At 55.1% G+C, this 13,185-nt stretch overlaps 1 protein-coding gene across 1 annotated transcript in view; it reads right to left on the bottom strand.

Moving 5' to 3' along the window:
* Nucleotides 1-2,611: 2,611 nt before the first annotated feature.
* Nucleotides 2,612-13,185, bottom strand: part of LOC102042103 (zinc transporter ZIP11) — a gene marked incomplete at its 5' end in the record, with an annotated part of 18,365 nt that continues 7,791 nt past the window's right edge. Inside the window, 3 exons of the mRNA XM_031065226.1 lie at nt 2,612-4,030; nt 4,436-4,594; nt 6,080-6,178. Coding sequence (XP_030921086.1) covers nt 3,952-4,030; nt 4,436-4,594; nt 6,080-6,178 — 337 coding nt within the window. The remainder of the gene's footprint in view (nt 4,031-4,435; nt 4,595-6,079; nt 6,179-13,185) is intronic.

Below are 13,185 nucleotides of genomic sequence, written 5' to 3'. Positions count from 1 at the left end.
CCGGCCGCGCTCGCTCGCCGCGGGGCTCATAATGGGATTATTGTTCCCTTTGCGTGCAAAGCCTCGCTCGGGGTTGGTGTCCCCGCCCTGCCCTGCAAACCGCAGCCGCCTGCGCCTTCCCAGCCCCCGGCACGGCACGGGCCGCCCGGCCCCGCTCGTTCCTGGCATCCCCGGGAGCCGTTCCTGTGCCCTGAGTCACCGCGGCTGCTGGGGAGCACCGGGGGCAGCTGGGAGGGACACGGGGGGCATCCCGCCCCACAGGGGACATCCAGCCCCATAGGGACCTTCACGGGGATCATCCAGCCCTACAGGGAACATCCAGCCCTACAGGGACCATCACAGGAATCATCCAGTCCAACCTCTGCCCAGACACCCCAATAATCCCACCCTGGACCTGGAAGGGAAAAGGGAAGGAAAGGAAAGGAAAAGGGAAATAAAAAAGGGAAGGGAAGGGAAGGGAAGGGAAGGGAAGGGAAGGGAAGGGAAGGGAAGGGAGAAGGAGAAGGAGAAGGAGAAGGAGAAGGAGAAGGAGAAGGAGAAGGAGAAGGAGAAGGAGAAGGAGAAGGAGAAGACAGAGCTGGGCATTGCACACCCATGAATCCCTGGATGAACACAGGCCCAGCTATCAGCAGCCTCTCCATCCTCCACTTGGGATCAATTTCAGACCAAGCCCAGCTCATCCCTCCTGGCTCCAGAGGAGCTTCCCTTGGGATTCCTCCACTGCCTCCTCAGCAGGCACCGATGGTGCCTGTCCCAGGCAGCACCTCCATGGTTTGGCCTCTGAAACGCCAAAAAAACCCCGAATAAAAGCAGGAGAATGCACCCAGCCCTGCATTCCTGGGCTTTTCCACAGCCACGGTGCTTGGCCAAGCCCTGGGAGCAGCAGCTCGTGCACAGGCAGCAGCAGAGCACCTCCAGTGCCAAGCACAGCCACCCCCGGGGCTGGGAGGAACTGGGGGATTCCCCTTTGTTTTCCCTTTATTTTCCCATTCTCTGGTCACCCCGTTCATCAGCAGGGCTTGGAAAACCCCGAAACATCCAAAAAACAGCAGCAAAGAGGCCACAGATACAGGCTGGGGGATTGGGGTGGAAAAAGAGAAGGAAAGAAAAAAGAAAAAAAGAAAAAAGAAAAAAAGAAAAAAGAAAAAAAGAAAAAAAGAAAAAAGAAAAAAGAAAAAAGAAAAAAAGAAAAAAGAAAAAAAAAAGAAAAAAGAAAAAAGAAAAAAGAAAAAAGAAAAAAGAAAAAAGAAAAAAGAAAAAAAGAAAAAAAGAAAAAAGAAAAAAGGAAAAGTAAAAGAGAGGAGAGAGAGAAGAGAAGAGAAGAGAAGAGAAGAGAAGAGAAGAGAAGAGAAAAGAAAAAAGAAAAGAAAAGAAAAGAAAAGAAAAGAAAAGAAAAGAAAAGAAAAGAAAAGAAAAAAGAAAAGAAAAGAGAAAATATTTATTTGGAGGGTTTAAAGTTTTAGCTGGAGAGGGGTCACAGTTTAGGTTTCCCTCCAACCACTGCAAGATTTTATCATGATTTTAAGACCAAACTCAGGAATCTAAAGGTTTTACTGAAAAATTAGTGGGAGGAGGGAGAGATCCCCAGCTAAAATTTGATATTTTGCTTGTGAGCAGCTCACAGGACATTTCAAACCCCTCCAAAGGCTGAGTCTCCCAGGATCCCAAATCCCTCTCCAGCCATGGGATAACTTCCCCCAGAGCACCTCTCCCTGTCCCAGGCCCTGGCTGGCTCTTTCTATCCCCTCTGCTCCCAAATTCCACTTTTCCATGGCCATTTCTTGTCCACAGAAATGGAACTTCAGGCCCTGTGGCAGCTTCCCCTCACACCAAAGAATGGGGAGATCATTTCATTTTCTTCCAGGGAACAAACAGAAAAAAAGGGATTTTCCTCTGGGATTTCTGCCTGCTCCTTCCCAGGGCTCCATCCCCATCTGGCCTGGCTGCATCCAGGCAGGATGAAATGCTTTTTGTGGCATTATCTCCCAGAAATCTGATTACAAGGCTGCCTCCACCTCTCTAATGGGTTTGGTTTTTTTTGTACCCGCTGGCACCACACGCCAGGAATTAAAGCAGGAAACATCCCTGGCAGGCTGGAGAGCCCCAAGCCGTGGACATCCCAGAGGATTTGAAGGTTTTTGAGCTGGAAGCAGAGGGATCAGAGCTTTCCAGAGCCTCCAGTGTGGGTGGAATTAGGGAGAGCAGTGGGAATGGGGCTCTGCAAGGGCTGTGGCAGATCCCTTCCCTGTCCTGCCCTGGCACGCAGGGACAGCTCTCACCTTTTCCAAGAGAAGGGCCTGACACCCCCTGCTTATCCTGCTAAAGGCTGAATTCCCGAATTTCCCCTGTGCCTGGAGGGACCCAGCTCAGCCCCACAGTTCCAGGGATGCACACCCAGGGTGAAACTGCCTCTCCTTGGCTTTTCCCTTCTTTTCCCAGCCCCAAGGAAGCTTTTCCATCGCCAAGGAAGCTTTTCCATCCCCAAGGAAGCCTTCCCAGCCAAGAGAGGACCTTGGAAAGCCAGGAACAGTGAGGCTGGAGGAAGGAAACCCAGCAGAGTGGAGGGAGGAGGATCCAATCCGTGGATTTATGGCGTGGAAACGACTCGGTGCAAACTCCATTTCCCATTTATTGAAAGCAATCACAGTTAAAAGGTCAAATCCATCAGCAAACAGGAGCTTTGGATCATCCAGCGGGACACACAAAGGAAATCTATCCAAAAAAAAAAACAACCAAGGACTGAACCAAATGGAGAGCTCAGTTTATTCCAGCCCGTTCCCTTTGGCTCCGGTGGGACCAAAGGGGGATCCAGGACATGGCAGCCCCAATTCCAGAGGGACTGAGCAGCAGGAGCAGCCAGGTGATCCCACAGGAGGGTTTAGGGAAGCCCTGTGTGCTGGAGATCGGAGCGAGGGGGAGCTGGGATTCGCAGCATCCTCCCAAGCCTGGGCACGGGGATGGGCAGGAGTCACCCCTCAGCCTGCTCAACCCAGGGCTGAGGATCAATCCTCACTGCTCAGGAGGAGCCATTCCACAAGAAATGCGTGGGAAGCATCAGGAGAAGAGGCAGGAATGGCCATGCATGGTTGTGGCTCTCCAGTGGGATAATTAATTCATCCTGAGGGGTTAATTAATCCATTCATCCCGGAATGCTCCTGCCCTTCCTGCAGGGGAAGGGTGAGCAGGAGAACCCTGGCTTGGCCCTCCAGGGAGTTCTGATCGCTGGAAGCAGCAGCTGAAATCCAGAATCCCTTGGGAAGCCCAGACACCTCCACATGGAATTGCCTGGAGAACTCAAATCCTCCTTTCCTGGGGTTTTATTCCCATAGAAAACCCCGGAGAATTGGACACAGCACATTGGAGCAGTGCTCCTCTGAGACACATTTAGGAAAAAAATGACATTTCCCTCTTGCAGAGATCCCAAGAAAATTCACCTTTATTTGCCTGGACTACCTCCATGCATCCAAACCAATTCCCTGCAGTGTTCCTGAGGAGCAGCAGGATGTGGAGGACCTGAGATCCCATGGCTCATCACAGTCCTAATGCCTTCAACCTTCCCAAAAAAGGGTGCAATTCCACACTCCATAAGGAGATTACTCCATTTCAAGACCCCAGACCAGCCTCCACACGGGACAGGGAATTCCCAACCTCTGACAGAACAGAGAGGATCAAAATCCCAAATGCCTTTCCCTGGAGAAACCAGCCCAGCGTCATCCAACGCCCCTCCCAGGAGGAAAACCAAACCAGGATCTGGGAGGACCCACCCGTATTTGTGCTTGGAAACCATCGCCAGGAACTCAGAGGGGAGGGGGAGATACAAAATCAGAGGAAATCAACACCAAACCAGATCCCAAAATTCTATGTACAGATCCAGTCCCGGGCCAAGGCGTGTGCGGCTCCGGTCCCGCGGCGCGGGGCTCTGCTGTGTCCTCCTGGGAATGCAGCTCTGCCCTAGCCCAGCCCCACATCCAGGGACATCATCACCACAAAGCCCAGGATGGAGGTCCAGGATGCCAACTTCCCGTTGCCGCTGCAGGGAGAGGGGAATGCTGGAGCGGGGAATGCTGGAGCAGGGAATGTTGGAGCGGGGAATGCTGGAGCGGGGAGTGCTGCTCCTGTCCCATCCCAGCCCCGATGCTCCCGAGCCCCCCTGCCCACGGGGGCCATTCCCTGGCATGGGGAGGGAGCACAGCAATCCTTTGGCTGCATCCTGACCCCCCCAGGATCCCAAACCCCATCTCCATGGGATAACTTTCCCCTTTTCTCTCAGTTTGCTCCCTGGAGGATTCCCAGCCCCTCCATCCAGAGCCCATCTCCACTTTGCAGCCTTGCCTGGGTGTTTAAATCCCCTCTGCTCCCAAACTCCCCCTTTGCCACGGACCCTCCTTGTTCCCAGGGGTAACTGGGACCCTCCCACAGGTGAGGGGGGTCTCACCTGGTCTGTGCCTCGGGAATGATGTCGTCCATCACCACGTAGACCATGGCTCCAGCAGCGAACCCCAGCGCGTAGGGCAGGAGCGGCTCCGCCAGCACCACGGCCAAGGCGCCCAGGAGCCCGGCCAGGGGCTCCACCATCCCACTCAGCTGCCCATACCTGCCAGAAGAACAGCCACAACATCCCTGGAGAGCTGCAGCGGGGCTGGCCCAGCCATCCCAAAGGGATCAGGGGGCTCACGTCTCCCCATCCCCGCTGCGCCCCATTCCCGGCGCCCTGGAAGGGTCAGACACTGCCACACCTGGGCAAGGCACCTGCATTATGGGAACAGGACATTACAGTTTTGACAATTTCCCAGCTAAATTTTCCAGGCAGGATCTAATTCCTGCCCCCAGCAGCTCTGTGGGATTTGGGGATCCAGCTCCCAGGCAGAGGGAACGTTTCCAATCAGCACAGCTCAGTCCCAAAGAGGACACCTGGCCCCAGCCTCAGGCAGGATAAAGCCACGTCCTGCCCACTCCTTTTCTTTCCCACCCCTCTGGACCATGGGAAATCCCTTCCCAGCAGCAGCAATCCTGCTGCAAGTCCCAGCACTGAAGGAGGTGGGTGGGAGGAAAGGAAAACAAAACTTTTGGAGCAGTTTGGGAGCCTCCGCCGCCCTCCATGCATCACCCAGAGCAGGGCAGGGGCAGGAAGGCAGCCCCAGCTCCCAGGGTTTGTGCCCTTGGCTTTTGCACCTCAGGGAGAAGGGGAAAAAAGAGAAGTGGGGTTGAAATGCAGCCTGAAGGGAAAGAAAAGTGAGGTGACGTAAAAATTAAATAATAATAATAATAATAATAATAATAATAATAATAATAATAATAATAATAATAATAATAATAATAAAGGAGTGCAGGATCTGGAGCTCAGCACAGCACTGACATGGGATGTGGTGATTGTTGGGATCAGGGATTCAGGGCATGGGATTCAGGGATCATGGGATGTGGTGATTGCTGGGATCAGGGATTCATCCCCTGGAATGTGGTGATGGTTGGGATCAGGGATTGATCCCTGGACCGCTGCCCTCCATGCATCACCCAGAGCAGGGCAGGGGCAGGAAGGCAGCCCCAGCTCCCAGGGTTTGTGCCCTTGGCTTTTGCACCTCAGGGAGAAGGGGAAAAAAGAGAAGTGGGGTTGAAATGCAGCCTGAAGGGAAAGAAAAGTGAGATGAAGTAAAAATTAAATAATAATATGATCCCTGGGATGTGGTGATTGCTGGGATCAGGGATTCAGCCCTGGCATGTGATGATTGCTGGGATCAGGGATTGATCCCTGGGATGTGGTGATGGTTGGGACCAGGGATGCATCCCCTGGGATGTGGTGATTGCTGGGATCAGGGATGCATCCCTCCAGCATCCCCTGGCATGTGATGGTTGATCAGGGATGCATCCCCGGGATCCAGGGGCTGGGATCTGAGCCTGGAGGCTGTGGAAGGAGCAGGGCAGTGCTGGAGAGCTGCAGCACCCCCAGCACCAGAGGGAACACAGCGGATCCCGAGCAATCCCATCCCAAGGGCTCCATCCCCAGTGGAGCTGCACAGGGGTGGGGGGATCAGAGGCAGGAGGGGCTGCTGGAGGAGGCTCCTTTCCCTGGAGCAGAGCTCACCAGAAAGCTTTCCAGGTGGAAAACCCAGCGCCACGCAGGGGCAGGCTGACAGCCAGGCCCTCTGGGAAGTTCTGGATCCCAATCCCAATGGCTAAATTCCTAAAAAAAGCACAAATATATCAATTTGTTTACGTTGGGGGCAAAGCTCAGCCTGGGATAGGCTGCTGGGAAAAAGGGACGTGACTGGGGATTCAGTGCAAGAGCTCCCAGCCCCGGTGCCCAAATTTAACAGGATCCCAGCAAATTCCATCCCCCAACAGCTGCAGAGCTTCCAGCACCAGCCCATGGAGCAGCAGGGAGCAGAAGGAGGAGAGGAGACTTGTCCTGGGAGGGTCCTGGAGGGATTCCAGCCCGAGGATTCCCGGGAGCTGCAGCATTCCCAGGGCTGGCACTGGAGCAGCCCAGGTTTGAGGTTCCTCCCTCCTGGGGGCTTTGCCAGAGGGACCCCAACAGCCACAGGGCTTCGCTTTCCCTCTTTTCTTGCTTTCCTTCTTTTTTTGCTTTCCCTCTTTTTTTGCTTTTCTTCTTTTTTTTGCTTTCCCTCTTTTTTGCTTTTCCTCTTTTTTTGCTTTCCCTCTTTTTTTGCTTTCTCTCTTTTTTAGCTTTCCCCTTTTCTTGCTTCCCCTCTCTTCTTGCTTTCTCTCTTTTTTTGCTTCCCCTCTTTTTTACTTTCCTTCTTTTTTTGCTTTCCCTCTTTTTTGCTTTCCCTCTTTTTCTTGCTTTCCCTCTTTTTTGCTTTTCCTCTATTTTTGCTTTTCCTCTATTTTTGCTTTTCCTCTATTTTTACTTTCTCTCTTTTTTTTTTTGCTTTCCCTCTTTCCCACCACCTTGCATCCCATGGAAAGGGAACCCTTGGAACTTCCAGGGTCACACTCAGCAGCGGGGAGAAGCAGGGCTGCGCATCAGTCAGGGAATCCCAGAATCCCGGAATGCTTTGGGTGGGAAAGGGATTTTAAATCCCATCCCATTCCACCCCCTTGGCACGGCAGGGACACCTCCAGCTATCCCAGGTGCTCCCAGCCCTGCCCAGCCTGGCCTTGGGCACTGCCAGGGATCCAGGGGCAGCCCCAGCTGCTCTGGCAATCCCATCCCAGGGCCTGCCCACCCTGCCAGGGAAGGATTTTGTCCTCACCACTCCCTGGGCAGCTCCTGTTGGGTTTGGCTGGCACATCCGCCTCCCTCCCTTGCAGCTCTGCAGGGGTTTGGGATTTTGGGGGAACGTTTCAGGCACCAAGCAGGGCTCCCCAGGCTCCCCACACATCCCTGGGAGCCTCTCTGCAGCTTTGCTGGGCTCTGTTGGTGGCACTGGGGGACACCAAGAGTGGGACCTCCCCAGCAGGGAGGTGTTGGGCTCTGAGGGGTCTCCAGAGAGATCCCAGAGCCTCTCCCAGCTCAGCTCCTGCTCTGCCAACAGCTGCCCCCCTCGTTTCCTATGAGTAAAATAAGCCCGGTGAGAAAAAACCTCTCAGGGCTGTGTAAACTTCTCCCAGGGTTTACAGAGGAGGGGAGGGGAAGGGGGAGAGGCTCTGGGCTTCCCCGGGCACGACAGGCCAGTACAATCACAAACATTATTCCAGCAAAGACAGGGAGCACGGAGGGGGAGAACCATCCCTGCTGCAAAACACTGCAGCCGCTGTCTGGGCTCTGGGGTGGTTTTTTTCCTCCTCCTTCCCTGGCTCAGCACAAAGCAGCTATTGCTGCTCCTGGCCACGACAAACGAGCCGGGAGGGAGCTGTGAATGGCGGGGTCTGTGTGGGAAGGGTGGGGAGCTCCCCCCCATCCCGATCCCACCGGGAATTGGGACCCCCACGCTGACCCCGAGGGGCAGGAGGAAGGGATGGAGCGGGGGGAGAGCCGGGAGGAGCCCATCAGGGGTTTGGCCCTGCCCTCTTCCTGCTCTCCTTCCCACACACCCCCCAGGGCAATCCATGTGGGCTTCCCAAAACCAGGAACTCCCCAAAACCAGGAATAACTCCAGGACAATCCAACTGGGTTTCTCAAAGCCAGGAACAACCCCAGGACAACCCACCCAGGCTCTCCAAAACCAGAACAACCCTGGGACAATCCATGTGGGCTTCCCAAAACCAGGAACTCCCCAAAACCAGGAATAACCCAAGGACAATCCATGTGGGTTTCCCAAAACCAGGAAATCCCCAAAACCAGGAATAACCCCAGGACAATCCATGTGGGCTCCCCAAAACCAAGAACTCCCCAAAACCAGGCTCTCCAAAACCAGGAATAACCTCAGGACAACCCACCCAGGCTCCCCAAAACCAGGAACAACCCCAGGGCAATCCATGTGGGCTTCCCAAAACCAGGAACTCCCCAAAACCAGGAACACCCCCAGGACAACCCATCCAGGCTTCCCAAAACCAGGAACAACGCCAGGACAATCCATGTGGGCTTTGGGCTTCCCAACTCCCCAAAACCAGGCTCCCCAAAACCAGGAATAACCCAAGGACAATCCATGTGGGTTTCCCAAAATGAGGAACAACCAAACCAGGAATAACCCAGGCTCCCCAAAACCAAGAATTCCCCAAAACCAGGCTCCCCAAAACCAGGAACAACCGCTGGACAATCCACCTGGGCTTCCCAAAGCAGGAACCAGTCCCAGCCCTACAGCTGGGGCTGCAATGGATGCCCAGCCCAGGGCAGGATTTGATCCCTTTTCCCAGGAAATGTGGGTGTTCCCAGGGTGTTCCCAAGGTGCAGCCTCAGTGTGGGACAGACCAGAGCAGAGGCCACCAGAGACACCTCTGGCCCTGCTCGTGGAGCCCCTTGGGGCAGGAGGGACCTGCTGGGCCCAGCACCACGCTGGGAACGTCCCCAGTGACACCTCCTGGCCCCCAGACCCGCCCTGCTCCCACAGGGATCTGCTCAGCAGGCCCCAATCCCCAGGGACCACACGTTCCCTCCCTCCAGGGACATCCCAGGGCCAGGTGAGCCCCACCAGGGACATCCCAGGGCCAGGTGAGCCCTTCCCAAGGACACTGATCCCCCGGGCACGAGGAGAGCTCCGTGCCAGCCTGGGAACACCTGAACATTCCTAATGCCTTCCTCGGGTCACCACCCCAAAAGGGCCACCCCTGTTCCGGCCAGGAGAAGGAAAAGGGATTCACCCGCAGTGCTGCAAACAAACCCATCCCAAGGGATATCCCATAGGGATGGGACTGTCCTGGAGATGAGAGCATACCCAAGGGATACTCAGTCCCAAGGGATACCCCATCCCAAGGGATACTCCCATTCCAAAGGATACTCCCATTCCAAAGGATAGCCCATCCCAAGGGATAGCCCATCTCCAGGGATACCCCATCCCAAAGGATACTCCCGTCCCAAGGGATACTCCATCCCAAACGATACTCCATGCCAAGGAACATTCCCATCCTGAGGGATACTCCATGCCAAGGGATATCCTGTCCCCAGGGATATCCCATCCCAAGGGATACTCCATCCCGAGGGACACTCCCATTCTGAGGGATATCCCATCCTATGGGATACTCAGTCCCAAAGGATGCTCCATCCCAAGGGATAGCACAACCCAAGGGATACTCCATCTCAAGGGATACTACGTCCCAAGGGATATCCTGTCCCAAGAGATAGTCCCATCCCGAGGGCTACTCCATCCCAAAGGACACTCCATCCCAAGGGATACTCAGTTCCAAGGGATATCCTATCCCCAGGGACATTCCCATCCCAAAGGACATCCCATCCCAAGGGACACGGCATCCCAAGAGATATCCCATCCCGAGGGATACTCCATTTCAAGGGATACTCAGTTCCAAGGGATATCCTATCCCCAGGGACATTCCCATCCCAAAGGACATCCCATCCCAAGGGACACGGCATCCCAAGAGATATCCCATCCCGAGGGATACTCCATCCGAAGGGATATTCCCATCCTGAGGAATACTCCATCCCAGGGACACTCCATCCCAAGAGACATGCCATCCCAAGGGACACTCCATCCCAGGGACACTCCATCCCAGGGGACACTCCATCCCAAGGCACATTCCATCCCAAGGGACACTCCATCCCAAGGGACACTCCATCCCCAGGGACACTCCAATCCCAGGGACACTCCATCCCAGGGACACTCCCATCCCCAGGGCGGGCTCAGCTCACACCTTCCCCCGCAGCAGCCCCGGGGCGAGCAGGAGCAATCAAAGCCGCATTGTGTCATTGTGTCCAGGGGAACAAAGGCGCCTTTTGACGGCAATAGGTGCGGATTCTTGGAAGGCTTCCCCCGGCCGCTGCTGCGAGGGAATACATTGTTAAAAGCACAGCACAGAGCCACGGCCCGGCCCCGGGGGACACGGGGGACACGGGGGACACGGCCACGAGCCAACACGAAAACCCGTGGGGTGAAGGGTTTGGGGTCTCCAAAGAGAGGAGGAGAAGAAAGGCGGGGTAAGGGGTACAAAGGTGGGGGACTCAGATCCCATCTGCTCGGATTTTTGCCACCCCCGCAGGTGCCCAAGGATGTGGCACTCGGTGCTCTGGGCTGGTGACAAGGTGGGGATCAGGCACAGGTTGGGCTGCGTGACCTTGGAGAGCTTTTCCAACCTCGGTGATCCTGGGATTCTGTGGATGGGGCAGCTGGGTCCAGCTGGACAACCCGCAGCTCATCCCCAACCTACAAACCTCAGCTGGTCCCACATCCAGGGAGAATCCCACCAGACTCTGCCTGGGGATGTGCCACAGTGTCCCCAGGCTCTGTCACCAGCACGGGAATGTCACAGAAATGTCACCTGGGTGACTCCTCCACGTGGCTACAACGGCCTCGCTGTCCTTGGAAGCGCCAAGGACCCAACACGCACTGGATGTGTTGCCTTTCCCAGCTCTGCCTCAGTTTCCCCGTCTGTAAAATCAGGGTGGTGGCAGCCACGTCCTCCAGAACTGCCCCAAACCCGGTCACAGAACCCCCAGAGCTCTGCCCTGGCTTTGGCTCATCCTGCCATGCAGCAGAGCCCAGTTTTGGGGAAGAAAACGTGAATCCATGCCCTGCTGGTGGGGTTCCCCCATGGAACAGCTCCGTGTCCCCCCGGAACATCCCGGGCTGGAGCTCCTACCCCCCTCTGCTGCCAACTGCTCCGGCACCACGCTGAGAAACTCCAAGTTCACTTGCAAAAAAAAAAAAAGTTGGCATCTCTGCATATTTGCAAGGTCAAGGCACAGAAAGCCTTCTATAAGCCTAAAGCCTTGTTTTCAAGGGCCTATTCTTTGAGGGAGTGATTATGAAAGCAGGCTACATATTCTTAACAAGCCCCTTTTCACTCGGGCTCTCAGTTCCCCGCAGTGGAGAATGTGCATGTGTATTCTTGCATGGCAGCCCTTCCATACTGTTGGGATTGTTATCGGGCCCTGAAAGGCCCGATTGTTTGGGGTTGCTGCGATTACATCACGGCTGCCCCCGGGCCGCCCGCCGAGGTGTTTGATCAGGGCTGCAGGTGGGAAGGAGCTCACGGGGCCCTTTCCCCAGACCTGCCCTACCTGTTAGACCCTGCTCCAAACAGCTGCTTCCCTGTTAAAGCCTGTTAAACCCTGTTCTACACAGCTGCTCCCCAGTTAAACCCTGTTCTATACACCCAGCTGCTCCTTCCCTGTTCTCCCCAGTTAAACCCTGTTCCACACAGCTGCTCCTCTGTTAGACGCTGTTCTACACAGGGTTTAACACACAGCTTCTCCTTCCCTCTGATCTCCTGTTAAACCCTGTTCCACAGAGCTGCTCCTCTGTTAAACCCTGCTCCATACAGAGTTTAACACCCAGCTTCTCTTTCCTTGTTCTCCCCAGTTAAACCCTGTTCCACACAGCTGCTCCTTCCCCGTTCTCCCCAATTAGACCCTGTTCCACAGAGCTGCTCCTTTTCCCTCTTAAACCCTGCTCCACAGAGCTGCTTCCCTGTTAGACCCTGTTCTCCACAGGGTTTAACACACAGCTGCTCCTTCCCCGTTCTCCCCAGTTAAACCCTGCTCCACACAGCTGCTCCTTCTCTCTGCTCCTTCCCTGCTCTCCCCTGTCCCACAGAGGATTTAACACACAGCTTCTCCTTCCCTCTGATCTCCTGTTAAACCGTGTTCCACAGAGCTGCACCTCTGTTAGACCCTGCTCCATACAGGGTTTAACACCCAGCTTCTCCTTCCCTGTCAAACCGTGTTCCACCGAGCTGCTCCCCAGTTAAACCCTGTTCCACACAGCTGCTCCTTCCTTCTGCTCCCCAGTTAAACCCTGTTCCACACAGCTGCTCCTTCCTTCTGCTCCCCAGTTAAACCCTGTTCCACACAGCTGCTCCTTCCTTCTGCTCCCCAGTTAAACCCTGTTCCACACAGCTGCTCCTTCCTTCTGCTCCCCAGTTAAACCCTGTTCCACACAGCTGCTCCTTCCTTCTGCTCCCCAGTTAAACCCTGTTCCACACAGCTGCTCCTTCCTTCTGCTCCCCAGTTAAACCCTGTTCCACACAGCTGCTCCTTCCTTCTGCTCCCCAGTTAAACCCTGTTCCACACAGCTGCTCCTTCCTTCTGCTCCCCAGTTAAACCCTGTTCCACACAGCTGCTCCTTCCTTCTGCTCCCCAGTTAAACCCTGTTCCACACAGCTGCTCCTTCCTTCTGCTCCCCAGTTAAACCCTGTTCCACACAGCTGCTCCTTCCTTCTGCTCCCCAGTTAAACCCTGTTCCACACAGCTGCTCCTTCCTTCTGCTCCCCAGTTAAACCCTGTTCCACACAGCTGCTCCTTCCTTCTGCTCCCCAGTTAAACCCTGTTCCACACAGCTGCTCCTTCCTTCTGCTCCCCAGTTAAACCCTGTTCCACACAGCTGCTCCCCAGTTAAACCCTGTTCTACAGAGCTGCTCCTCTGCTCCCCAGTTAAACCCTGCTCCACACAGCTTCTCCTTCCCTGCTCTCCACTGTTAAACCCTGTTCCTTCCTTCTGCTCCCCAGTTAAACCCTGTTCCACACAGCTGCTCCCCAGTTAAACCCTGTTCTACAGAGCTGCTCCTCTGCTCCCCAGTTAAACCCTGCTCCACACAGCTTCTCCTTCCCTGCTCTCCACTGTTAAACCCTGTTCCTTCCTTCTGCTCCCCAGTTAAACCCTGTTCCACACAGCTGCT

This window comes from Geospiza fortis, unplaced genomic scaffold (genome assembly GCF_000277835.1).
Source record: "Geospiza fortis unplaced genomic scaffold, GeoFor_1.0 scaffold358, whole genome shotgun sequence".
Lineage (NCBI taxonomy): Eukaryota > Metazoa > Chordata > Aves > Passeriformes > Thraupidae > Geospiza > Geospiza fortis.
Note: the sequence above shows the minus strand (reverse complement) of the source record. Positions and strands in the feature narration are given on the sequence as shown.